At 37.7% G+C, this 27,851-nt stretch overlaps 3 protein-coding genes across 3 annotated transcripts in view; 2 read left to right on the forward strand and 1 right to left on the reverse strand.

Annotated features, from left to right (window-relative positions):
• Window positions 1-5,140, forward strand: part of LOC134325453 (pleckstrin homology domain-containing family G member 3) — a 72,096-nt gene extending 66,956 nt beyond the window's left edge. Inside the window, exons 17-19 of the mRNA XM_063007651.1 lie at window positions 1,098-1,202; window positions 2,563-4,048; window positions 4,164-5,140. Coding sequence (XP_062863721.1) covers window positions 1,098-1,202; window positions 2,563-4,048; window positions 4,164-4,813 — 2,241 coding nt within the window. The 3' untranslated portion in view covers window positions 4,814-5,140. The remainder of the gene's footprint in view (window positions 1-1,097; window positions 1,203-2,562; window positions 4,049-4,163) is intronic.
• A 3,827-nt stretch (window positions 5,141-8,967) lies between these two features.
• On the forward strand, window positions 8,968-20,916 carry xgb (x globin). Its single transcript, XM_063007826.1, has 5 exons — window positions 8,968-9,137; window positions 16,124-16,231; window positions 18,385-18,505; window positions 18,651-18,731; window positions 20,723-20,916. Exons 1-5 carry the CDS (start codon window positions 8,968-8,970, stop codon window positions 20,843-20,845), a joined length of 603 nt encoding a protein of 200 aa, XP_062863896.1. The 3' UTR covers window positions 20,846-20,916.
• On the reverse strand, window positions 20,458-26,639 carry srp14 (signal recognition particle 14). The gene is made up of 5 exons (XM_063007827.1): window positions 26,552-26,639; window positions 24,032-24,104; window positions 23,161-23,273; window positions 22,480-22,512; window positions 20,458-21,803 (listed from the first exon to the last, which is right to left on the reverse strand). The coding sequence occupies exons 1-5, from the start codon at window positions 26,573-26,575 to the stop codon at window positions 21,714-21,716; spliced, it is 333 nt and encodes a 110-aa protein (XP_062863897.1). The 5' UTR covers window positions 26,576-26,639; the 3' UTR covers window positions 20,458-21,713.
• Window positions 26,640-27,851: the final 1,212 nt, after the last annotated feature.

Genomic DNA, 27,851 nt, shown 5'->3' on the forward strand with positions numbered 1-27,851 from the left:
GTAGATTTTGACTGTAGAAACGTAGTCACTTTTTAAATAACAGCTACAATATGTTGGTGCACTCCTGGCTTGTTAAAGGTTTCAGCAACAGTAGGGCCTTAAAAAGGATGTTAACTGTGTGCTTGAAGTAAAAACAAAATTACATAAACTGTTAAGAGATGTGTAAGTGGGGTGCTCAGGTAGTGCAGCAGTATAATGCATCAGCTCACCATTGTTGAGATTTCAAACTCTCAACTTCAAATATCAGCTATGGAACCGGCCAGCCAGGCACCTACAGTACATAGACAGTGTTGACTGTGTCTGAGTTGGGGAAGGACGAACAGGTTCCTCATTGCTGCAGCAATTGCAGCTTCTGCAGGATGGTTGAGGCACCAGCACAGAACTTAGACAAATAGTAGTGCTTGGTTATCTGTACACGATTTGACGCCGCAGTTTCAGAAGGGGTGCGTGAAAGTCTGTTTGGATAGGTTTGGGGTCTGCAGCAAAAAAGGAACTTACAATTTGGGATTTGGGTATGACTAGATTTGGAGTAAAGGAGAAAATGCAAAAACAGAATGAAAAAGTAAAATGTTAATTTGTACAAATTAAATGTTATGCTTGCTAAAAAAAATTATTCTTACAGAAATACAATTTATATCATTTTACGATTTAAACATAATAAATATTTGCATTGTTTTTGAAACTTTGTAATTTGATAATACATGAGTATAGTAGAATAATAATACAGGGGTCCTTGGTGCCGTGTTGATCTTTGTCCTTAAAGTGAATAATTAATTATGCTTTTCAGCACATGTGAATTGAATTCTGTGATTGAAGTTTGACTTCAAAGGAAAATTTCAATGTCAAATGTTGGAGGTGGGAGATGGAGAAGAGGAGTGTGGTATTTAAAGACTAGCTCTTTGTTTTCTATAATCAGTTTCTCCAGAGATCTTCGTTTGATTGTATCTAATCACCAAACAGTATATAAAGCTAAGCCAAAACCAAAGAAGTTTTCATATGTATTTCCAGTGTTTATACTCTGGTCAGTAAAGATATGTGCATTTTTATTTTGTTGGCACATTATAATCTTTAATGTTTGTTTGTGTTTCTTATTTAAGAACAGAGAAAGGGAAGAGGCTGTTGAGGAGAATGAACTGGTGGAGCCTAAGAGAATCCGACATCCCTCTGAAGAGCAAGAAGAGGAATCGGCTCCAAATGAACAAGTATTAATGACCTTGACAATAATGCTTCATTGTATAGACTGATTAAAGGCATGGTGATGATAGACAGGTTTAAGATAAGACGATACTTTTCCATTAAATGTCCATGACTTTGTTTTTCAAATGCCAGTGTAAACAAATGTACATACTACTTAACCAGCTAAACATACACCAATCAGCCATTACATTAAAACCACCTCCCTGTTTCTACACTCACTGTCCATTTTATCAGCTCCACTGACCATATAGAAGCACTTTGTAGTTCTACAATTACTGACTGTAGTCCATCTGTTTCTCTGCATGCTTTGTTAGCCCCCTTTCAGGCTGTTCTTCAATGGTCAGGACTCTCCCAGGACCACTTGGGTGGTGGATCATTCTCAGCACTGCAGTGACACTGACATGGTGGTGGTGTGTTAGTGTGTGTTGTGCTGGTACGAGTGGATAAGACACAGCAGCGCTGCTGGAGTTTTTAAACACCTCACTGTCCCTGCTGGACTGAGAACAGTCCACCAACCAAAAATATCCAGCCAACAGCACCATGTGGGCAGCGTCATGTGACCACTGATGAAGGTCTAGAAGATGACCAACTCAAACAGCGGCAATAGATGAGCAAAGTCTCTGACTTTACATCTACAAGGTGGACCAACTAGGTAGGAGTGTCTAATAGAGTGGACTGTGAGTGGACACGGTATTTCAAAACTCCAGCAGCGCTGCTGTGTCTGATCCACTCATACCAGCACAACACACACTAACATACCACGTCATTGTCACTGCAGTGCTGAGAATGATCCACCACCTAAATAATACCTGCTGACCATTGAAGAACAGGGTGAAAGCAAGTTAACAAAGCATGCAGAGAAACAGATAAACTACAGTCAGTAATTGTAGAACTACAAAGTTCTCCTATATGGTAGGTGGAGCTGATCAAAAGGACAGTGAGTGTAGAAACAAGGAGGTGGTTTTAATGTTATGCCTGATCAGTGTATGTCCATACTGTTACTAGCATAAACAGATGTCCAGACACAACATGGTAAAAGCAGAAACAAATTGGGCTTAATATAGCCAGTATATGAATGGCTTAATATATCTAGTTTTATTACAACATGCCTGGATTTGCCGCAAAACCTATATTTGGAATCGCATAGGGACATCTCAAACTAATGCCCAATGGAAACAAATTAAATGTATGTCATTGCTTTTCCACATTGAACAGAACACTAATGATTTGTGTATGTTTATCCTGTTGGCCTTGTCAAGCTAATCAAACTAATGGATATTGATTAAAGTCCTATTTGTATCCTGCTTACCATAATTTGATGAGTCACTTCCTAGAACGGTAATAGATTTTCCCTCTGCCCTCTAGGACTTAACTGAGGATCATTGTTCTCAGACATTTTCTCTGCCTGGAGAAGCAGACAAAGCAAAAGAACAATGGAATATTTCACCTCAGGATGAAAGCAAAGAGACTGAAGAAATCATGGAGGACAGTGTGGAGTCAGTTTCTTCAGCCCACAATTGCATCCAGTTGGAGGATGAGATTACTTCCACCAGCATGAACCTGTCTGAGGATGCAGAGGACCACGGCGAGATAGAAGATGAAGATGATGATGAACTTTTGCCCTCAGCCGAACCTACAGGCATCTTGCCAACATCTGTGCTAGACAAGGCCAGTGTTATAGCTGAGCAGTTTACCAGCAGCCTCTCCAGGAGAAGCAGTTTAGCAACCGATGATATGTTTTCCACTGGCTGCACATTATCTAGTAGGAGGAGTAGTGTGCTCAGCCTGAATGCTGAACCGGTGGAGAATGAGAAATCTCAAGACTTAAACTGTGCCTCCACAGAGTTACCTCCTTTACAACTCGTACCTGAACAGTGTACCACAAACACTCTTGCAGACAGGCTTGTCCAACCAGACCAAAGACCACAACCAAAACAAGATACGTTGTCCAAAAAAGACAGAATGCTTATCCACAAGATTAAACAGTACTATGAGCATGCTGAGGACCAGGATGTCAATTTTAGCATTAGACGCAGGGAGAGCCTTTCCTATATCCCTGCAGGGCTAGTCCGAAATCTGAGACAACAGCTCAATGACCATTCCACAGAAGAATCTGCAGCTGTACACAGAAAGGACTCCTTAAATACAAGACCAACGTCTTGGGATGTGTTTGACCTCCCAGGTCTGCAGAAAGAGAAATGCGCCAACCAGGTTTCTGACACAGAGATTTCACAAACTGTAGTTGAAACATGTGGTACGGATAGAACTGAGGTAGTAGATAAGCCACTTGGTGAAGATAATGACTTCCGACCTTCATCTGAGATGATTAAAGTTTGGCAAGACATGGAAGTCGATATCAATGGACCTTCTAGGGACCTTCAGTATGATTGTGATAGTAACAATGCTGTAGGTTTTCAGTCCAATGATGCCAGTCCCAGCCATGAACAAAATGGACCAAAGAGTTCTTATGGTGACCCTGGTGAACCCCTGCTTATATTAGAGGAGTTGGACAATGCTGGACAAGAGTCCCTTACACCTTCACCAGATAACAGTGTTAGAGCCAAGAAGCATGAACTGGAGATCAGCCCTAACAGTGATCAGAACTTTAAAGAGACATGCAATATCAGGCATGTTCCTCTACCCAAGATCATCTCCCTGAGGTCAGGCTCAGAGGAAGACCTGATTCTTCAAGATATGGAGAAGATGAAGAATAAAGTGTTTCATCTTGCTAGGCAATACAGTCAGCGGATTAAAAAGAACAGACCTCTAGTGAGACAAAGAGCGAAAGAGATAGAGTGCCACAACCAGTTGGCTTCCGTCATGGAGGTCAGTTCTCCTGTGAGTGAGAGGGGTAGGTACTGCTTTTTGAAAGCTTCCTATCAGTAGCAAAAAATACAGTGTAAATATTTCTAGCCAGTGCTATTTTTACCTCATTTTTAACAACTTTTGTTTATATTTACACACAGGTATACTGAACCCAACACTGTCACCTGGTTCATGTGAGCACATAGACTACAGTCCATTACTAAGCCCGTGCTCCACGGTCAGTTCCCGAACACAGTCCACAACCAGATCGCCTGCTCAGGGTCCCCAAAGCCCAGTCTACAACGAGACATTCCACTGGCCAGATGTAAGAGTGCTTCGTTCTAAATACTCCCAACAAAATCCTCAACCACATCCCATTATTCGTAGTAACTCTGTCCCAGAGCCTGGACCCAGTCATTCCACAGACCGATGCAGCTTCTCCGATTCCGACACAGACAACTTGGTACTAGTCACAACAGCAAGCAAAGACACAACATGTTTGGGACCATGTGACCAAGAACTGGCTAAACTAGGCGCTCAGAGTAGCTACTATATTTCTGGTCAGGCCACTCTGCCTAATGACAACAAAGTCATTGTGGTGGAAAGGATTCCTGAGACAAAAGCAGAGAATGGTCCAATATCTGTACAAGAAGAAGGGAAAGAGGAGACTCAACTCAATAAGAATCAACTGCCATGGATGGACAGTGATGCCGATTGTCTACTAGGGTTGAACAGAAAGTCAAGGAACAGCCAGCAAAGTTTGGTCAAAAATCTCCGGGAGAAATTTCAAAACCTCAGTTCATACACATAATGTAAAATTTATATTGGGGTCTTTCTTATTGCACAGGATTGCAGAGGTTAGCTAAGTACAAAGTCTTAAGGGGCTGTGGCAATATGCCCTCCAGATTTTGCTTATGCAGGTTTGCTAGTATGTACAGTATGTAAAGGATGCTGTGCCTGGTCCCAGTCATACATCTGTGCTACACTAGCTGAGCTTAATGGGAAAATTAAGCTAACCTTTCTTTAAATATTTATAAAATGGATCTTTGTTGTGTACTTAAAGGTATTCTTGAATTTCCTTACATTTCTCTATTTTTATGTACGAGTGCATTTGTATAAAGTGACACTGCTAAGTTTACTCAGGATACTTTTACCTCTCGTGTGCTATTTTGGGAAATTAGTGATTTTTTTTTTTTTAAAGGTCATTTCGCTCACCCTTCACAACAGTTAAGGTATTTTATGGGTACTGGGGCCATAATGATGGCTTGCCATTCTGTTGGGAATTCAGGTTTCATACTGATCAGCCTGTCACTGAAACATGGGTCACATATATTAAAAATATAACCCATATAGGTCAACACATGCAATACATTGCAAGGCATTAGATTCATCACATAAGGGTAATACACAATATTGGCCAATCCAACTACTGCTATTTTTATGGAAGAGATACAAATGTGCCAAACTCAATACAGACAATAATTAGAGGTAAGAATGAAAGCACCAGATACCTATTGCCTCATTGTACTGCCTACATTCCATACTACATTGTTTATTATCCAAAGACATTTATATTAAAGGTACTGTAAATATAATGCATAGGGCCTTATGAATGTTGTCTTAAACCAAGTGCAATACAATACAAGTTCAAATTCATTATCAGTGGTACAAAACATTGTACTGTAGAACGTAAAAGTATTCTTATTTTTAACATGTAAATCTGAAATATGTGTATATATTTTGGGGAATTGCCTCTCTGTCTGCATTCACTATCTGTACATACTTGCCCTCTACATAAACATTTCTGGATATTCAGTTACTGAATGTTGCCCATCTGTTGCTCTCATCACTGACTAATTGATGTTTGGGGGGTGGACTATTCTCAGCACTGACACATAACATGGTGATCACATGGTTTTGTGTGTAGTTCTTGTATGACTGTAGCAGTGTTGTTAGGATTTTTAACATTGGTTAAAGCTACTGGACTCTTTATTACGAACATATACCCTGTTACCACTTATTGTAGGTGTACAGTTAAAGACTAGGACTTTTTCTTTTTAAAAAAGTGTTCATGTTCTTTTAGACTTATCAGTGGAATTTATACACTAATACAATACACACTACCATGGTATTACCATGTTCATGTCACTACAGTGCTGAGAGTGGTCCACCATCCAAATAACATCTTGTCATTAGGAGTCCTATAGGGTTGATAAATGGGGTATGGGGGGTGACAAAACGTTCAGAGCAACAGATGGGCTGCAGTGTTCATCTGTATGGTAGGTGTAGGCTATGAAATCATCAATGCATATACTTGCAATTGGGTGTACCTGCTAAAGTGCAAAGCGATGTATGTATCTATGTACGCACCAAAAAAAAGCATACACTTGTAAAGTTGTTGCCTAATGTTTCGACTAATGGATTATTCCAAATTAAACATAGTGTACAACAATGGAAAATGAAAAAAAATCTTTTATTTCTAACTATAAAATTGATTTGGGATTGAAAATGTATATGTGAAATATATAATGTGAATTACAAATGGGTGTCACAGGCTACATACATTATTGGTGTATATAAGGGGTATTAAATAAGTGGTTCATCTCTGACTTTTTATCTACAAGGTGGAACAACTAGGTAGGAGTGTGGACAATAGAGTGGACAGTGAGTGGACACGGTATTTAAAAACTCCAGCAGCGTTGCTGTGTCTGATCCACTCATATCAGTGCAACACACACTAACACACCACCACCATGTCGGTGTCACTGCAGTGCTGAGAATACCACCACCACCACACTAAATATTACCTGCTCTGTGGTGGTCCTGTGGGGGTCCTGACCATTGAAGAACAGGGTGAAAGCAGGCTAAAAAGGTATGTAGAGAAATATATGAACTACAGTCAGTAATTGTAGAACTACAAAGTGCTTCTATATGGTAAGTGGAGTTGATAAAATGGACAGTGAGAGTAGTTACAAGGAGGTGGTTTTAATGTCATGGCTAATTAGTGTATGTGCAGTATGTAACAACATTTAAGTTTTTATCTTCATAACTATTTCATAAACATCCACTAATTAACACATACAGTAGCCGATCCACCTATTGCCATGTTACTAAAGAGAAGGAAAATAAAAAACAGTTCGGACAGAGAAAGATTGAAACTCCCCACAGTCAGTCAAGGACAGGTAAGGACAACATTAATGCTGATGCCATCAACTCAAGATCCTAATGCTTACTGTTACACTACTTTGCTGCATTCATGACATACTTCACTATTTATTAACCAGAGACATGTAAATTAAAAGAACTTAATAATAAATAATAAACATCTTTGGAATGAATTAAACTATCAAATGCATCGTCCAACATCAGTGACTGACCTCACAAATGTTCTCTCGAATAAACTAAAACAAACTGGGGAAAAAAACACGTATAAACCTTGCAAACTTTCCAAAAGAGTGAAAACTCTAGTAGCTGGAGTGGATGGGAGTTTGTCAATTGCACATTGAGATCATGGTCCAATAAGAATGTCCAACAAGTTTTGATCAGATGTCCGCACGTGTGGTCCATGCTACAAGAGGTTACACATATGTTTCTGATAAAGTGGGATTCAAGTCAAAACAATTTGATGTCTAAAATTCTTTTTAAACATTTATCTTTAAAATTCATAAATTGTTACTTTCTGTGTTAAGTTTTGGCATGTTTTTGTTCCTGGCAATTATGTGATGCTTTTCCCTGGATGGGTACTGGTCAAGGTTTGTATTTCCACTTTGCACCCTGTTTCTTTGATAAGCATAAGGCCAACTGCAACCCTGATCAGAATGTTTTACTGAGGAATTGTTTTTACTAGGTATTGATTTCCACATATCTCCTGAAAGCATGTCATTTGGTGGAACTGACATTTTGAATTGCCTTATGTGTTTGTTTATTAGGATTTTAACGTCATGTTTTACACTTTTGGTTACATTCATGACAGGAAACGGTAGTTTATCTTCACACAAGATTTATCAGTTCACAAGGATATATCAACACAGTCATGGACAATTTAGTGTCTCCAATTTACCTCACTTGCATGTTTTTGGACTGTGGGAGGAAACCGGAGCTCCCGGAGTAAACCCACGCAGACACGGGGAGAACCCAGACCGCCCCACCTGGGGATCGAACCCAGATCCTTCTTGCCGTGAGGCGACAGTGCTACCCACTTAGCCACCGTGCCACGCCTGCCTTATGTGTGTCAGTGAGTTATGTAAACTGGCAAATATGTGATGCTCTGCCCTGGATGGGTACAGGTGAAGGTTTGTATGTCCACCTTGCACTCAGTGTTTCTTTGATAAGCATAAGGCCAACTGCAGCCCTGATCAGGATGTTTTACTGAGGAATGAACTCGTCTGGCACCACACAAAAACTTTGGCCACAATCATCTGCCGGGCACAACACACTTTTACTAACACTGCTAACTCACTCAATTAGGGGCAGCCAGTCCACTTAATGGCATACCCAGGGAAAACTTACACAGACACAGGGAAAATGTGTAAAACTTCTTAATGTGACCCCAGCTTATGTGTAGCAGCCATTCTCTCAGCTAGCCATCTATGTTATTGTATACAAATAAGTAAATTAATTCGGTGAGGAGGGTCTAAATTGATGATTGGTTGCAACTAAATATAAATAAGATATATTTATCTTATTATAGATATAGGGGGGGGGGGGGGGTATTGTTGCTAGTGTTCATGATATCTGCCACTTTAGGTCAGTCTCCTCCCATGCCATGCTGATGTTTTGGCAGGTTTCGTGTTGAGACCTTGTAAGTGTGCAGTGAGAGGGAGGATGGATGGGTTTGAGAGCGGCCGCTAGTGCCTCTACACTTGATTATACAAAAGGCTTCAGCACTGTGTGAATAACACAAAAGCAGCAAAGCGGCTGTTAGATTGAAGTCCTGTGGAAGTGCGGATGCGTCTGTGGTTCAGAATGGGTTGCGCTCTCTCAGGTTTGGGTTTGGCGCAAAGAAAAGCTGGAGACGCTGTTACTGAAGAGGATTCTGTAGAGCATCTCACCACTGAGCAAATCCACATGATTAAAGAGTCGTGGAAAGTTATTCAGGAGGACATAGCTAAAGTTGGAATCATCGTGTTTGTCAGGTAATAAGCTGCTTATTTCGGATAGTTTACTAGCAGTTTGTAATGGGACTGAATCGATTAATATAGTGAAATAGCCTACACTTGGGCTCTAAGTTTATTCTCACATAAAATATACGGTTGTGTTTACAGAATAGAACTCATTTGACATTTTACTGAGTTTTAGTTTGTTTGGTTTTTTTACTCGAATAGTGAAAATTTACTTTACTAGAGAAAATGTTTTCATGTTTCCATTTACATAAAACGTGTAAAACACTTTACCTTTCATCACCTGTGCCGTTTTCCAGTCTTTGTACTTTTGAGATGTTTTTTTTTTTCTAAGACTTGCAGTCTAAGGACTTGGACGAAAGGACTGGGATGACTAAAATTATCAATAAGACACCCCTTACAGGAATGTGTGAGTGGTGTACATTTTCCAGTGAAATAACTAATCACATGGTAGTTGGGGGTTTTGGTTTGATCAGGGGTTTTATGGACTCTCAGCTGAATTAAAAACATTAAAAAAAGCATTGAAAACACTTGCATCATCTGTCAAGAAGAGTCTAACTTGTCATATACATAAACTATGTAGACATTTGACCATAAGCTTAGTAGACACCCCATTTTTCATTTCAAAGCCATGGGCATTTATATGGAATTGCCTGTCATCCCCCTTCCCAGCCTCTTTTCTTTGTGGCTGTAGCATCCAACTTTAAAAAGGTTTTCCTCAAGATTTTTTGCTTTAGAGTGTCTGTCAAAAGACCATCTGTCAGGCAAGGCACTGATGTTTGGCGAGAAGGCCTGGATTGCAACTGACTTATTAATTTATCTAGTTCATCCTCTGTAAAGGCCACTTGTAAAGTTATGTCTTAATGACCTTGCTTTGTGCAGTCAGAAAACAGAAATGGGTCTTTCCTAAATTGTTACTTGGAAGCAAAAAATGCATTTGATTTAACTGGTATAATTTCATACATTTGTTATCAGTGACTTGAACCTAATAATTTAGAAGGGTGTCCGAACATTTGGCTCTATAGTGTTTATTCTTAGATAATTTACAAAAAGGTTTTATTATCAGATTCTATAATTTTGACAAAATAAAAACTGATTTTTGTATCAATGATTTATACAAATACTTTTAATGCAATTAAATCCATAATCTTTTATTCTTTATTTAAAAACTATATTAAACATATTTACGTTTACATTAGATACAGTTTTTTACAGTAAGGTACATGTATGAATTTTTAAGATTTCTGCAACTGTTTCTTCCCTGTACCTGAATGATGGAACACATTTACAAGTTATTAAAATAAAAAGATTTTGGTGGTTTTCCGATAATCTAAGTGAAAATATCTACTTATAGTGACTTGGATTTGTCATTTTTATTATGTTCTAATATGTCATTTAACTTTGTGGCCTGGCCTCCTAATTCCTTATTAATAGTTATGATTGTTTATTTATTTATCAAGATTTTAACACACTGTTTTAACACTGTATGTTTTACACACTTTGGTTAAATTCAAGACAGAACAGGTAGTTACTCGTTACACAAGATTCATCAGTGCACCAGTTTAATAACAAACACAGTCATTAACAATTTTGTATCTCCAATTCACCTCACTTGCATGTTTTTGGACTGTGGGAGGAAATCCATGCAGACGTGGGGAGAACATGCAAACTCCACACAGAAAGGACCCAGACCGCCCCACCTGGGGATCGAACCCAGGTTCACACATGCAATATTGTCCTCCCCTATTATTCATCCTATAATACACCAGATAATAAGCAGGGGCTCTGTGAGATGAATTTGATATACTGAAAGGGGAAAACACATTCTCTGTTTGGAGCCCTGCTTTAAAATTGTCCCTTAAGAATAAGATGCCTTTAAACAGTATGGCTTTGTGTTTCAAGCAGTGATCTGGGGGCGTCAGGGATATTGTCATGAAATTGGAAAAAGGACAGGGAGAGAAAGAAAATTAGTTTTCTTATGGCCAGACAAGTAGCTGTCTGTATTGTCCAGAAAAGGGTCACACCCAGGTGCCATTGGGACAAAATGTAATCATAGGAGGAAATCCTTCCTTAATTAATGAAGGAACAGGATGGAAGACATAAAAGTAACCTTTTACAAAACCCTAATTAGATTATAACTGTCATTCCTAAATGTTGAATTAGACATTACACAAATGAGAACTGAATAGCTACCGCTTTGAGAATGCCACAGGGGTGCAGAGACTTTTTTAGATTTAAATATGCATATATAGGGTTGCCTTTGTGCTGGGTGACATAGTATGTAGCACTGTCACCTCACAGCAAGAATTTCCTGGGTTTTGATACCCAGGTGGAGCGGTCCAGGTCCTTTCTGTGTGGAGTTTGCATGTTCTCCCTGTGTCTGTCTGGGTTTCCTCCAACAGTCCAAAGACATGCAAGTATGGTGAATTGATGATACAAAATTGTCCATGATCGTGTTCGTCTTTAAAGACTTGAACTGATGAATCTTGTGTAACCAGTAATTACCAGTAACCTGTCCTGTCTTGTCTTGAATGTGACCAAAGTGTGTAAAACATGACCTAAAATCATAAAAAAAAAAAAAAAAAAAACATCCCTTAGTGCCAAAATACATCATATTCGTGCAATTTATTGCTGACCTCATATGTTGTTGCCTAGATTTGTTTTTTTGTATATATTAAATATTAGTTGTATATGTAGTTTTATTTGTTTATTTATTTTAGTTTTTTTGCTCAAACATTTTTTTTGCTGGACCTTTGTTTACATGTTTAAGTACACAGTTAAAAATACATTGTGTGTAAATTTAAACAGTGAGTTTTTCTTTTCATTTCTCCATCACCTTACATATTTTCTACAAGTGCTACATTTTAACGTTGGAATAATACTTTGCATGCATGACAGACAGCTCTGCAAAAGCATTTTGCCTGAAAGGCCAGAAGAGTTGTGAGTCTGCATGGATATCCATGGCTCTAAACAGTAGCTTTGACATTAGCTTAGACAAAAGCTCTTTCACCATTGTGGGAGTGAGATCTAGTTAAAATAATGCTCTGTTTACATAGAAACCCTGCATAAGTCTTGTTCTTGCTTTACTCACTCTTTGGTCATCAAGTCATGACGAGTTATGATTGGTTCTCGTAAAACAGATCATCCTGCAACACACCAGGCAATATTCCTTGCAAAAGACTGCATTGTGCAATTTAAACACTACCATTATGCAATCAAATATCATAAATACATGCATAATCATAAATACATGCCAAATTTAAAATACTGCTTTATTTCTCTTTAAGACTAAAACAGTGCTTTAATTATAAATATTATTAGTGACATACATTAATTTTGAGCAAAAATGTACATGAATTCCACTATTATAACACAAGCGTCTCACAATTTAATTAAATACAATTTAATTTACCTATATAAAAATAGGCCTATGTGAAAACTGCGTTCTTCACTTGGTAACAATCTTCCCTAATTTTCATTTTATTTTTTTGACATGGTAGGCTAGATGTCACTATTATATTATTACCTAGTTGCAGTTATGATTTGATTTTTAGCTAATCATGATTATTCAAGATGATGGCAATTAATTATCAGTCTGCCATTGCTGGGTAGAAACAAGTGGCCAAAAACTGTACACATAAAGGACAACATTTCACAATAAGTAGGTGAATTAGTAACAGGTGAGGGAATCATGACCGAGTGTAAAAGAAGGATCCACCAAAGGCTCAGTCTGTATAAGCAAGGTAATTGAACACGGGTAAACATGCCTCTGTCCAAACTTTTTTGGAGTGTATTGCAGGCACCGAATTTTAAACGTGTTAGATAATATTTAATATTAAAAGTTATTATAAACCAAAATATGAGAGACATAAACCCTGAATGCATGCCTCAAACATAGTGACAAATAATGCCTTGCCTGTTGATTTTTTTTTTCAACAAAAAGGGCTTAATTTTCAGATTTTAATTTAAAAAATGAATGGGTTGGGGTGCTCAGGTGGTGCAGCGTGATAAGTCGCTAGCACACCAGCGCCAAGATTCTTAACTCCCAGGTTCGAGTCTCGGCTCTGCTACCGGTCGGCTGGATGCCCTCTAGCAGGCATAATTGGCTAATGCCTGCAGCAGACTAAATTGGCCTCCAGTCTGCTAGGGTGGGAAATGACCGGAGTTAACAGAGGGGTGGGGCCGTGTATGGATCCTGGTTACCCAGGACACCTGCCGGCCTCATGCACAAATCCACCGAGGTGTGGGTGTATAAGAAGGCATCAGTAGACTGCGCTCACATTGGAGGGAGTGTGTGTCAGTCAAGTCACCCTTCCTTTTACACCTTATAAGCTGAACCTTATGGGCTCTGTTAATATGTTGCTAGTTTGTTTTCTTCTTGCCGTTCTGCTATTAGAATGGACTAGCTCATCATGTATGTCTAATTAAGCATTTGGCTTAATTACGTGCCTGGATAATTCTCACAACCTTTGCTTAAAAGTTTGTGAGCCCTTTAAACATGTTCCATCATGTTGATTACTCAATAACAGCAATTTTGTATTGATGTACATTGTTCCTTTCCCCTAAGGCGACAAGTGATCCCAAATCAAGCTAGCTCAATATCACAACAATGTCACTTTCCCTACTCTTTGTCAAATATTCAAGTCTGTTCCATTCCTTTGATTTACACCACTCATTCGGCCGTATGACCCTCTTTACATCTCCTAAGAACAGTGCTTTTAATTTTAGCATTTCTAAAAATGCAGTTGTTTCTGTTGGAACACACCACTGAGCATTCTGTTTGATTTAAACTCCTCTTATCCGTGTCTCACTAATGAACCATCTTTCACTGTCACTGTCTTCACCTCGTCATATTGATCTAAAATCTGAGTGACATGGGTTTACTGAGCATTTATATATGCACCACAGAGCATGGTAGGGTGTAGGATTGCTTTACCTTAGTTACATATACAGTATGTTCTAATCAATGATGGCATAGTTACCTTTAAAAAGTAACTTAGTTACTTTATTGATTACTTGATTTTAAAAGTAACTAAGTTAGATTACAAGTTACTTTATTAATTACATTCAGCAGCTGCCGTAATGCAACTGGAGCTGCGTAGGCGATTGAAGCGGAATAAGAAACAAGAAAGACGCGGAAAACTGAGTCCTCTGTTCACAAGTGTAAGTAAGATAAATAAAATAAATTTTTTAAAGACAAATTAACAACAAAAAGACGATAAATATCCAAAATTCGAGTGGGGTTTGTAATGAGTCTGTAACTATGGTGATATTACATCATCACGTCCCCACGTGTAGTACGTAGCGGTGTTGTGTGCATACTGCACACTTCTGTACTGAAAGTATGTACTTCTTTACCGGCCGAGTAGTGCATACTTCCTCCAATCTAGTGCATACTCTGTAAGTATGCGAATTCGGACGCAGCTCATGACTTAATTGTCACATAGGCCAGACGTCACTCTCCGAGTTGCAAAAATAGTAACGCACAGTAACTTGGATAAGTAACTTTCTGATTACTGTATTGGAAATAGTAACTCGTTAGCTTACTTGTTACTGAAAAATGTGGTCAGATTAGAGTAACGCGTTACTAAGTAACACGTTACTGACATCAGTGGTTCTAATGCATCTTTAGCATTTAAATATGCCAGGGTAACAAACCAGGTCAAGACTAATAACCTAATTAACTTTCAATCTCAAAACAGATCTGAATGTGCTCAGTACCTTTCTAACTGTGAGTGAGTTTTACAGATGAATCCCAACTGTATAATCTCAGTTTTTTATTATCTTTTTTAGTGTGTGCTTATATGAGATGGCATTTGTTAATTACTGATGCTGTTGATGCACTGACTTCAAGTCCCCAATGTACATGATGGCTATTCTTCTCCCAGCAAGATATCATTAATCTGATCTTCAATGACTTTTTCTTCTGCCACTGATTTTTTTTTCACTATAATACAAACCATATTTCCAAAAAAGTTGGGACATTTTGTAATATTTGTTAGTTTGTCAGTTAAATAAAGATTCAAGAGAATTAACAGAAGTAGAAAAAATTTGGAACACATTTGGAATATTGTAGTACAGAGTTAAACATTACACAATAAGCAGCTGGATTGGTAATAGGTGAGGGAATCATAATTGGGTATAAAAGAAGGATCCACCAAAGGATCAGTACAAGCAATGATTGGTCATGACTCACCACCGTGTTCCACTTCATGAGAAAATTGTCAATCGGCTCAAATAGAACATTTCTCAATGCATGATTGCAAACCATTTAGGTCTTTCACCATCTATTATCTGTAGGACAAGAACAGAAACCACTACTGAATGTGCCCTCAGACAACATTGTGTAAGAAACATGCTACATGCTACATGCTTCTGTGCAAAAACACCACAAGATCTCTGGGCCTGAGCTCATCTCAGATGGACAGAAAGACAATGAAAAAATATTCTGTATCTAATGATTCCACGTTTTAGCGTGTTTTCTGGAAAAAAAAACATTGAGTTCTCCATGACAAAGACAGAATTCCTATTGGACTGAAATCAGCAGAAGCTGCAAAAGCCAAAAGTTGTAATTGTATGGGTTACTTGTATATGTGTGAAGGTACCATTGATGCACTGGTGTTTTTTTGTTTTTTTTGAGACATTCTGCCATCAAGGAGTTGTCTTTATTCCAGTAAGTCTGTGGTTGTTTCAACAAGACAGTGTCAGGCCTCATTCTGTACATGCTACAACAGTGTGGCTTTATAGACACAGCGTGTGTGCTTGACTGGCCTGCCTGCAGTCCAGGTGTCTTCTAAATCAGACAGTGGAATTCTTGTGGGTTATTTCAGGCTATTAGGTTACTCATCATGGAATTGTAACATTTAATCAGGTCCATTAATGAGCTGTGTAAAAAGCACTTGACTCACAGTTCACTTAAATACATTGCAGCTAAATAAATAATACTTTATTTCTGAATTTCATACCTGGAACCTGACAAAAGCATGTTGTCTTTGCAACAGGTTATTCGAGACTCATCCAGAGTGCAAAGATGTCTTCTTCCTGTTCCGTGACGTAGCGGACCTGGAGAGGTTACGTACCAGCAAGGAGCTACGAGCCCATGGCCTCAGGTCAGTGCTAGTGGTATAAAGTAAATGTATAATAGAGTTTTACAGCCCTGCTAATCACGACTACACACTTCAGTGTTCTCTGGTCTGATGCGACTAATTAGTCTGGTTAAGAGTTTTAATAGGCTCACTGGAATAAGGAAAACATTCATTTGTGCAGCACTGTAATGAGCTGTGTCTAACAAAGAGTCTTAATTTAATAACAACTCAGATTAACAGTGTTCATTTGTGTTTGCTCTTTAATTGACTGCATGTGTACTGTACGTGCTTTATAACTATAAAATAAACTAAATACAACAATGATCAGAAAGAGAAAAAATAAGACATAAATCTTTAAAGTGGTGGGGAAGTATGGCATATCTGATGATTCTTTTGGTATCTAATGGACGTTCAAGATTTTTTAAAACTGTGAATTTTTATATAGTCTCATTTACCTAACAGTAAATGTAGCCATGATGCAAAAATGCAGCAGATTAGTATTTGCCATTCAGTTGTATTACTGTAAAGATGCATTCTTCCTTTTCAATATAACTTTCAGGCTTGATAACTCAGCTTTATAAATACAGATAAATAAAACAAATCTGACCCACACATTATTTTTTGTATGCAGAAGCCTCAGTTGCCTGTTTAAACACACAAAATAAATGTGTTATTTTACTTACTTCAAATTATCAACACGCTATCACAGAGCTCACTTCTAACGGCCTTCATGTGCACACCACTAAAACACTTTAGAAGTGTAGTGGAAAGCAAATGCTTCAGCCTGTCTTAAGACTTTATTATCTTTTTGGCAAGCTTATACTTACTGTATATTAGAATTAAACAAATATTAGAATTCCATTTCATGCGACCCATGTAACGTGAAATGTGAAAACACACTGGCATGACTAAAAATCACTATTGTAATTTACTGTTTGCTGTGGCATAGAATTAAACATGAAAATGGGAATTTTCCCATGGGCAAATGTGCCAGTATGCCAAATAGCTACTGATGCAAATGAGAGCTTTTGTGATTAGCAACAGACACTGGGCTTGTGGCTCTGTACCTCCACTCTAACAGCATTTTGCCACTTGGTTTGAAATTTAATGCATCTCTTTACCAAAAACGAAAGAAGCACTTCATGTGTCTTGTTGAAGCGGTTGAGAGAAGAGAAAGTGGAATCCCTGTGCACTCAAACAAGTGCCAAGTAGCTCTCCAACATCACTCATGAACACTGTCCAAAAATATATCAAGGCTAACAGAGAATTAGGCCATTTTGCCTCATTTTTCTTTGTGTCTCAGTAATTATGCTGTAACATTTATGCTTTTATGCAGGGTTGCCAGGTTGTTTTGACTGTTTTCATGCCTTAAACATTCCCAGTACCCATTTATTCACCAGTAACCATTCTATTTTACCGATTTTAAGACATAGTGGCTTCCTTTTTTTTTTATATTTTCTTTACGCATTTTCTCAATGCCGATCTCTGCTCTGATTGAGGAGAACGAAGCTAACCCACACCCCCTCTGACACGTGGGCAGCATGCCGTATGCATCTTATTACCTACACTTTGACGAGTGCAGTGCAGCCTAGCTGCGTGTACAGAGGGACACACCCTAAGAGCACTCTTTTCTAATCTCTGTGCAGAGGTCATAATTGCACCAGTCTTGAGAGAGAGAGACCCTATCCGGCTTAGTCCCGCCCATATGAACAACAGGCCATTCATTGTTCATGTGGCCGCTCAGCCTCAGCCGGCAAGGCAGAGCTGAGATTCGACACAATGCATTCAGGATTCCAGCGTGTTTTTACAGCTGCGCCACCTGAGCGACTGTGTCTTTTTTTCTTAATTTGTTTACTAGTTTGTTTTACTAATTGTGAGATGAGTGATGCGCTGTTACCCGATGCTTTGATCTGCCCATTACTGCAGTTGCGTCAGTTGCTTTTCAGAGTGGTTAGTTCACGTTAGGCACGTTTGTTGTTGCAGTTTAGTATTAAAAAAATGAACTACCAATTTTTAAGAAGCTATAAAAAACAAATAACAGTGCATACAATAGCTTATTTATTCAGTTAAAATTTATTTTATTTTCCTTTGAATATTTTTTCTGTAATATAAACAAATGTGAAAGTTATGAAACTTTGTTGGTTAACATTACCGTGCTGTGTTGTGTTGTTGGGCAGAGTGATGTCTTTTATTGAGAAAAGTGTAGCCAGACTTGATCAGTTGGAGCGGTTGGACTCTCTGGCTGTGGAGCTTGGAAGAAGCCATTACCGTTATAATGCACCTCCCAAATACTACGGGGTAAGAATCCTGCTCAGCAATCTACACTACCAATGAATTTCAGTAGTACTCTCACTGCAGAATTCACCTTTAACCACACACTTTAGAAATCAGAAAGAACTGGTGATTCCTCTGTTTCATGCACTTGTGCTTTATTTATTTGCAGTATGTTGGAGCCGAGTTCATATGTGCAGTTCGACCCATCCTGAAAGATAAATGGACTGCTGAACTAGAGGCGGCATGGAAGGTGAGTATGTGTGTAATAATGCATTATGAGTCGTTGTAAACCAAGCTCTTGTTATTTTTACATGTAGCTTTTGTGATCACTACAGATGATTGTTTTGACATGTTTCAATTTACTCTTGGGGTAAATCAAACCAAGTCAAGGCGGTTAATAAATAGATGGTTATGTAAAGCACAAGAGCTTTGTTGATGCTTAGATCGTAGATATTGTTACATTAAAATTTGAATCTGTGTTCTCATTGAAAATAACTGCAGCTAACTTCAGATAAAATTTGCTTTGCAAAACAAACTCTTACACTACAGTTTTGAGGTAATAAGCACCTTATATATATATATATATATAAATTATTAATACAAAAATTAGCAAACTGTTTGCTCTGTGGCTAAAACTGTTTGTGGATGTCCAAACTGCGAGTGTGTACTGGCTGTTACAACATGCCGTTTCTGATGCTGTACCACCAGATGTCGCCCTGTTTACGCTAAATAACAAGCACCGTTCTTAAAGCTTATTACTCAAAAAAAGAGCTTATTTAGCCACGGAGGTGAAATAGCAGCTGTACAACAATTAAGCTGGAGGGACCAGTTCAGGAGAAAGTACCACCAAGTACACAAGAAAAGAAAACTACCGAAGATTGTATGAATTTGCCGAATAAGATCAGAATGTCTACAATTTGCAATTACGAACAGAATTAATACAGATCAGACTGAGTTTGAGAGGCTCTTAATAAAGTATGTGATAAACTGCCCAAATCAATAGACCTTCAAGACAACATACAGCCAAGTTGTCGTTGCCAAAGAGGTTTCTACAGAGTATTAAATAAAGAGTATTCAGTACACGTGTTGATCCAAAGCGACCTACAATTGTGACTGAATTCAATGCAAGCAACTAAGGATTAAGGGCCTTGATTAGGAGCCCAAGTTGGCATTAGATTTATGATAGTGGATTTCATAGGAATCAAAGAGCTACTTAGGATCATTGGTAGCGTAATATGTAGTAAGTATAAAAGTGTGTTGAGAAACCTTATTTCTATTGCTTAGTGAAACAGCTGTTATTTTCTGTGGTTTGTATCTACTGCAGCGACATGGAGAATAAGAGCTTAAAACACTTTATTTCTATAGCCCTGAACTACTAACTAGTGGTAAGATGTATCTTTAGTTTTGAGATATTCAAAATCGAACTTGTGTTCACCATGCATGATTTACATATGTACGACATGCATAACATGGCATCCTGTTCAAAACCAAAACCATGCACTTGTGTTTACCTGTTAGCATTCACTTTTATCATATTCTTCAAAGGAAAAGCCTTTTCTAAATACCACAGTGTAAGTTGTTGTATTTGTATGACATCCGTTGGAATAGAAGCTTGTTATTATTGTTTGAGGTTGCTAGCAGTTCTGTACAGTGTATGTAAGAAAAACATGGGGTAAACTATAAACCCTAACATATAACTGGACTTCACTATCAATGCTTTGATTATTTATTGAGCTTAATAATCCACTAGGGTAGGAATTTTAATAATCACATTTGTATTGTAAAAAACATCCACATTATCATCTTAAGTATATAAACTGTTACTGAAATATATTATTGTTCAAGTTTTTTTTAACATCCTTTTACCCATTTACCCAAAGTGAAATATGTAGCGCAGTGATTTAAATGTTATGAAATAATTCAGCTGTTTGTCACAAGTATAAAAATGAAATGTAAACTGACACAGACTAGTTGGGTTAATTAAAAATGGCAACAATTTATTGCAAATTAACGTGATATTGTTAATAGTTGGCACGGGCCGAGACATACCTGTCTTACAAATGAACTAGTCAGACACATTTCTAATAAATAACTGTGTAACTGTGCATACTAAATAAATGGGTTTACTAAAGCCTGGACTGTAACTACCACATACATATTTTATAAAGAAAAGGGATTTGTTGCTTTGATTGCTTTTTAAAAGTACTACAGTAAATTCTGAGCATTGTACATGTTTTACAGACTCTATTCCAGTACGTAACTCGGCTGATGCAGCAGGGCTACGCGATGGAAGAGGAGGCTAAACGAAACGCTACACTCGGCTCTACCAGAGAGCAACCGGACAAGAGGAACACTGTACTTTAAAAACATCAGCTTTAGAATCACTTTCCACATGATGTAGTTGTGTATATAATGTATTTATTTCTTCCAACTGAGGGGTTTACATTGCATTGCATTCTTTGTAAGTTAAAGAGCCAAATTCTAACTAATATATTCTGTTGAAATTATATACACTAACTAAATATTACGCACATACGCATATGGCAAATACTAGACAGATCTTATTTTAAACTTAATAAATTACAACCTTTTCAAAAATAATGTGATACCTTTTAAGCCAAATGGATGACAAACCTAACTACAGATGTGCAATCCATTCCGGAGAGGATGTTCTGTCCAAGGCACAGTAAATGGAAAGAAGATTTTCAGACAGTATTCATTTTGTCTGGCTCTGGTTTAAAGAAGTAATGTCCAAAATAAAAATACACTTACAGTACAAAACCTGGTCTGTACAAATGAACAGAAAATAAGAAGCCTGGACATCTACAGAAGCCTCTGTTATGAAGAGAAGGATAGCTTAAATTTCACTAATCTTAACACATTTAACTTTCAGAAATCAAAATACAGTTTAAAAATAAGCCATAGTCAAAGGCAGTGAAATCACATGGCACCACCTCACCAAATTATGCCCGGTGGCAAAATCCATAAAACCATATCCATCCACACAGACATGATTTTTTTTTTATCAAAAATGAGACGTCAAGGTAATACTTAAACAGGATAATCAACCTCCATTCCCGTTATTACGTGCCACGTGTCACTTACAGGAAGGTAAAGTTGATAATAGTATCCTACTGCTGTTGTAGAGGTCGGGCATTGGTGGGTATTTGGATGTCTCTGCAGGTGGCCTTGCTTAATCAACATTCCCTTTCTCTTAAGATTTTAGTGTCTCTTACTGTGTAGCTTTAGTCTTTTTGCTTTTACTCTTCTTGTCTTTCTTCTTCAGGCCGTCCATGTGTGCTCTTAACAAGTTTGAGTATGCCTGTTAAACAAAACATATTTTTAAGACGATTACTGAAACCAAAGTAAATGCCAGCACCTTCATGATGCTGACATTTTAGACTGTTTACTAAAACAGTGTTGTGTGAAATAAGTATTTGACAACATTATTATCCTACAGCAGGACTGCTTAAACATCCACAAAACCAAATTTACTTTATTTACGCATCTGTCTAAATAAAATAAACACAGTCTGGCAGGCCAGTTTCCAGTATGTTGGAAAGAGGGTTTAAAAAAATTAATTACATTTCAGAATAATTATTTACAAGCTAATTTAGTACATTTTCCAGCAAATTAAACAAAACGGCAAAAGCATCCAGTAACTGGATGATGGTTGAGTATTGTTGTTAAACCTAACATAAAGCATTTTGTAAACGGCTCACAATAACAATGATTTTCTCCACTGGACAGAAATGTCCTCACTGCGTACAAATATTCTGATCTGAACATTAAACTATATTTAAACCACTCCACTGATATTTCATGTAATAAATGCATGTGATTTTATACAAGTCATATATTATCCAAGTGAACAGCTAAACCACTATTTAGTAAACTCACGAATGAACCCTTTATTAAACTACCTATACACCCTATAAACGCCAATGAGCAACGCTATAACAAGCAAAAGAGAAAATTAACTAGGGTTATTTACTTACCATCTGAAATTTTATTACTTCTTTGGTGCTGACCTGAAATTGCACAAATAGGTTTTTAAACACTCAAGCGGCAATCAACATTCTGGCAGCATGAAATGTAGTGATGTGACAGTACTATGGTACAGCTAGGTTTCCACCAGTGAATCCACCCTTGTCCTGCACCCATTTTAGTTTAATTATTGTTAAAGCGCTCAGAGACTCGGATTTCAAAATTTACCTCTCCAGTTTTGCTGAGCTTGTGCTCACTGTAGCCCCAGATTACTGTTTTTGTGTGTGAAAACGTCAGGGATCAGTCTGCCAAGCACAAGTCACTCAGATCACATTTCAGTTTTAACTGTTTATGTTTGGTCAAGAGCTTCAGGTCATTTTTGAATTAATGTCTGCATGATTTTAGATACTGCCACTGACAGCATAATTACATGAATAGGCAGGTGTATAGGGGTTCCAGTTTAAGTGGCCACTAAACCACATTGAACAGTTTCCAAAATATATAAATGAGAGATTTTAAGTTTTAATGGTTTGCACATATGTTTTGTTTGGGACTATTAAAGGTCTGATAAAGGGAACCAGATTCAGCATTGCTTGGCAAAGGAAACACCACTAGAGTGTGAACTGTGAGTTCAACATTGTATGTCTGTTTTGATTTGATGTCCAGTTCTTGTTTAAACAGAGAGCACTTACCACTGTGCTAATTTTTTTCTTGCCGTCTGATGCTCTGACAAGACATTTGTTGTCAGCTGGTTCAAACGTCTCTGGTTGGCCTTTCCTTGGTACTGGCTTTGTCCTACCATCATCTGATAATAAACCAAAAAAATGTTAGAATAACTTCACTTATTGGTCACTAAGGACCAGACATGCATTAAATATTGCTTAATTAAGTGGGCATAGGATACTGAACAAAAGATTTTAGGTACTGAATAGACAGCCTTTCAAAAAAGAACTAATTATATTTCTCATAATGTATTGACCTTTAAAATAACATTTAGCAAAAAAGTAAATAAACAAGCTAAATCCATTGTGTTAAATGAAGCATAATGCAAAAACATTGCAAATTAAGTAAACTGTCCAGCAGTAGGAACGAAGTGGCAAACCTCAACTCATCCCTGCTCGTAAACTTTTCAAACCCATGATTCATGATTTTTGCTTTTATTTGCATTTTATCAGAACTGGGCTTGTATTTTTTCTAAAATAAGACTGCTTTTTTATGTTCTGGTATTTTTCATAAAATCAAGTTGGCATTACAAGCCTCTCTTAAGCATGGTCTCTATATGACCAAAATAATTTTTGTTATTTCACTTAGAGCTCTTATAACATAGAACGTGTCATGTATGATATGACTGTAATAATATGAATAAGTATTGGTGTAGATAAAGCAAATGCCCAAATATGGACTTTTTGTCCTCTGTTGCTTTCTTTCACATGAAAGCTGTAGAAAGCAATTCTGTGACATTAGCAGTATATTTGCAACAGTGGAGAGGTTACATTTCTACTGGTGGACACAGTTCCACCATTATAGTGTACATGGTACATAGTAACTGTGTGCAGTACTTACATTTCTTTAAGGTGATCACTACACTCCCGCTGGTCCTGCATTTCTGGAACAGGCGAGTGAGCTCTGTCAGAAACTGCAAAACAGAGTCACAGAATAAGAATAAGTTTGTCCAAAAAACATTAATACTTATATTTAAGAAAATGTTTCACCAACAAAATAAATAAATGTGTATTTTAAATATTGCTGTTTCACAGCTACCACACGACGGTGCATTACAGACTACATTTCCAAGACTTTCTTGCACTGCTTTAATTTTACTTAATGAGATGAAGCATGTGGACACCCTAAAGTGCTGTGAAACTTTCCTAGTAATAAAATAGTTCTTAAATATTTCATATTTTTAGTTTTGTTTTTGTTTAAGCACAGTAGTGAGGAAGTACACACAACCACGAGTGCAGCATTACAGTGGTGTGTTTTCGGCAAGATTAACAAAAAAACAGACAGCTTGATCCAAGTCTGTAAAGGACTAGGGCCGCTGTGCACTTCTTGTGTTTTGAACAAACCCATACACTTTGGAAAGGTTTTATAATTTAAATACCACTGTATTTAATGTATTTTATGTATCATTTAGGAGTGAATGTGTGCCTGGTTTATGAAATTGCAAACCAGCCAGCTGTAGTACTAAAGTAATACAAATAAAGATATTGAATGTGTTAAGTGTGTCAGACTGTCTTGCTTAATGTGTTAATTAATTCATTTTAACCTTATCCAAGCTGTAAACACGTGGTGCTGTTAGTCATAAAGACACAAGAATTCCTACCAAGTGAACCAAAGCGAAATATATGCAGAATAGCCATTTAAGTTCTCTCGCATGAACCAAAATACAGTGGAAACATGTACTGTGGTCTATGCACATGCTACAATGTGGCTTAGTAGATGCAAAGTGTCTGTGCTTGACTGGTCTGCCTGCAGTCCAGATCTGTCTCTTATAGAAAATGTATGGCATATCGTGAAGCTGACAGTCAGACAATAGACAAAAGTCTTGCACGAAGCAGAAGTGGGCGAAATTTTTATATGCAAAACCACAAAAAATGGCATCTTCGATTTCCTATTAAAAAGGGTAATCAATAAAAATAGTGATGCAACAGTACTAAAAATGCCTTGTAAATGTAAACGTTAATATTTACAAAAAACTGTAAAAACATGTACTCTTTGTCAGCTAAACAATTGAGTTTTCACAAAACACAGATTCATGTTTTACTACATTATACAAAACACCCCAAATATTTTCATAAAAAGTTTATACATGAGATTGATTGAATAATTAATTGTAAATGTACTGATCTTTACATTATGTTGTGGAGAGCAGTCTCAGACAATCTGTAAGGCACAACCAGAAACCTTTCACCTCAGTCCAGTGTCTGATCTTTTATTACATTTACATGTACCATGTATTACATTACTGGCCATTGCCATTTTAAATTCCTCTACCATCTAGTGAAGAAAACATTTAGTGATATTTAAATATCCAATATAGGAATATCCATAATGCATATTTAAAATAACTAAGAATTCTCTTACCATTTAACATGTATTTAAGCTTACTTGATGTGGCATAATTGTTCACACTCATAAGAACATCATCTGTTTAAATTACGTGAGGATTGTGCAGAATTATTACTGTGTGGTAGTGTACAATGTTCTCTGTGCTGGACAGAAAGAATATTGATGCTTTTGAACATTAGTGCTGGCGAAGACAAACCAATGGATCCTCAACCAACCTGAACTTAACCTCTCAGGTGCAGGTAACCAGACTCAAGATCTCTTATTTTGGACACATTATGAGAATAAGCAGTTGATTGGAAAAGGACAGCCAGCAACCAGATGGATGGATGAAATTAGAGAAACAATGAACGCGGCATTTAGAAGCCTGAAGACCCAAACATAAAGACATGATGTTCTGGAGACACACTATCCATATGGACGCCAGGAGTCGAACTTAGAACACCAAGCGGTAATAGGAATATTTAGATGTATCACTACACAGAGTATTTTCATCCCGTGTTATGGAAAATGTCCTGTGTATTTAAATAATAAAAATAAAATAACCGTTTTCCCTACAGCTCGAAGATTTTCTGTCCACCACAAACCATTCCGGACAATTTTCAGACGGTTAAATGTTTCAGATGGTTAAATGTTTGCCAGGGTTTTTATTAGATATTTTATAGAATTCTCTCACATTAGTCACCATTATCTAAATACTAATTCAGACCTTTCATAAGTGCTTATACATTCTGAAACTGAAGACAAAACAATCAAATAAATAAAAACTTCACTTACTTTTCCAAAACAACCCCCCAAATCCGGACTCCTACACGTAATAAACTATATAAAATAAATAATACCTTTAAGCTCAACCAACACACAAACGCTAATCAGCCGGTCAGCTACATGTAGCATTCTAGCTTAGCTCTACTGCACTCATTTCAAATGAATGTGACACGTGTGCGTCCAAAACATTAAGTAGAAACATTATCTAAGGCTAAATAAATATAATAACGTGTTATAATGTTTTCTCACCGCGTCGTTTTCTAGCAGCACCATGGTTTAATTGAAAAAGTAACGCAGCTTACAAACAGCTGAAAAGCTCCACTGGAAAGCACACGTCGCTTACAGCACTTCCGCTCGAAGCGCCGCCCCCATCATCAGCGAAAGATAAAGCTAAACTAAGCTAAGCTAAGCTAAGCATTAGCGCCCGCTGCCGGTACCAAAGCATTACATCTACATCTGACACTCCTGTTCACTAGAAACATAAGCCATGCTTAAATATTTATTTTCAATATTTTCAATATTATTAAAAGATGCCAGAGCTTTAATCTAATGAGTTTGTACTTTTTCTCAGAGTCATAGTGAAACCCAGATCAATTATACCACCATGTCTGTATTAAGCAGTGTAAACACTCCCAGTCTGCCTCTCACCTAATAAATTATAAACCTTCTTTCCAGCCGCTCAGGTGGCGCAGCGGTAAAGTACGCCGACTGGGCTGGGCGGCAGCATGAACAACGATTGGCTGTTGTTCAGGGTTCATAACTGGTGCGACTGCGGCCCCTCCTGGCTGACTGATGGCGCCTGCACAGGGCTGAGGAGTAATGCTGATGGGGGTGTGGCCCTCCGTACACAGTGCTCGTCAGTGTATGAACTCGACTCGAAAATGCAAAATGCAGTCTGTACTGACTGTAGGTGCCGTAGGGGGCGAAAGTCAGTTGAGAGGCGTCCTCAGTCAGCGGCGAAGCGTCGAATCAGTATAGAGGACGCAATCAAGGTAATTGGACACGACTAGATTAGGGGAGAAAAATTGGGGGGAAAAGTAGGGGAAAATAGATTCAAAAATAGATAAAATGAAATGATTCTGGGAGATAAATGTATTTCTCCCTAGGGTGGACACTTCCATAACCCCATAAACGAGGACACCAGACCCCCAAAAAGGACAAATACGTGTCTGTCCAGGCACTGCAGACAGGCAGAACAAAAACCGTTCAGTCCACCCTAAAACTGGACGTATGGACACCCTATCTCTTCCTCCACGAGACAGCCACAGTGATGTAATGGGCCAAGTTTTTATTTTCTTGTTCATTTAAATATTTTTTAAATGCTCTGGCATTAAGCAGTCTTTTAATATTAAAAAGTTTCAAACATGTCTGTTCTTTTGTGTATAATATGTTCAATGTAAATTTGAGGTGACTAAAATCAACTAAACGTATCAACTAAAAAGTTTCAGAGGCAATTTGCCTTTTTTGAAAAACGTACTTTTGGTTTTGATCAACTCTCAGGGCTGAAATTTGATACTGAGAGGCACCCAGATGGCGCAGTGGGATATTC

The sequence above is a fragment of the Trichomycterus rosablanca genome, chromosome 13, assembly GCF_030014385.1.
Source record: "Trichomycterus rosablanca isolate fTriRos1 chromosome 13, fTriRos1.hap1, whole genome shotgun sequence".
Taxonomy (NCBI): Eukaryota; Metazoa; Chordata; class Actinopteri; order Siluriformes; family Trichomycteridae; genus Trichomycterus; species Trichomycterus rosablanca.

Coding starts and splice junctions, on each gene's coding strand:
- srp14 (XM_063007827.1), bottom strand. CDS start 26,575: ATGGTGCTGCTAGAAAACGACGCG. Junction 23,274..24,031: donor AGTGATCACCTTAAAGAAAT/GTAAGTACTGCA, acceptor GTTTATTATCAG/ATGATGGTAGGACAAAGCCA. Junction 22,513..23,160: donor AGAAAAAAATTAGCACAGTG/GTAAGTGCTCTC, acceptor GTGCAATTTCAG/GTCAGCACCAAAGAAGTAAT.
- xgb (XM_063007826.1), top strand. CDS start 8,968: ATGGGTTGCGCTCTCTCAGGTTTGGGTTTGGCGCAAAGAAAAGCTGGA. Junction 9,138..16,123: donor GGAATCATCGTGTTTGTCAG/GTAATAAGCTGC, acceptor TCTTTGCAACAG/GTTATTCGAGACTCATCCAG. Junction 18,732..20,722: donor AACTAGAGGCGGCATGGAAG/GTGAGTATGTGT, acceptor CATGTTTTACAG/ACTCTATTCCAGTACGTAAC.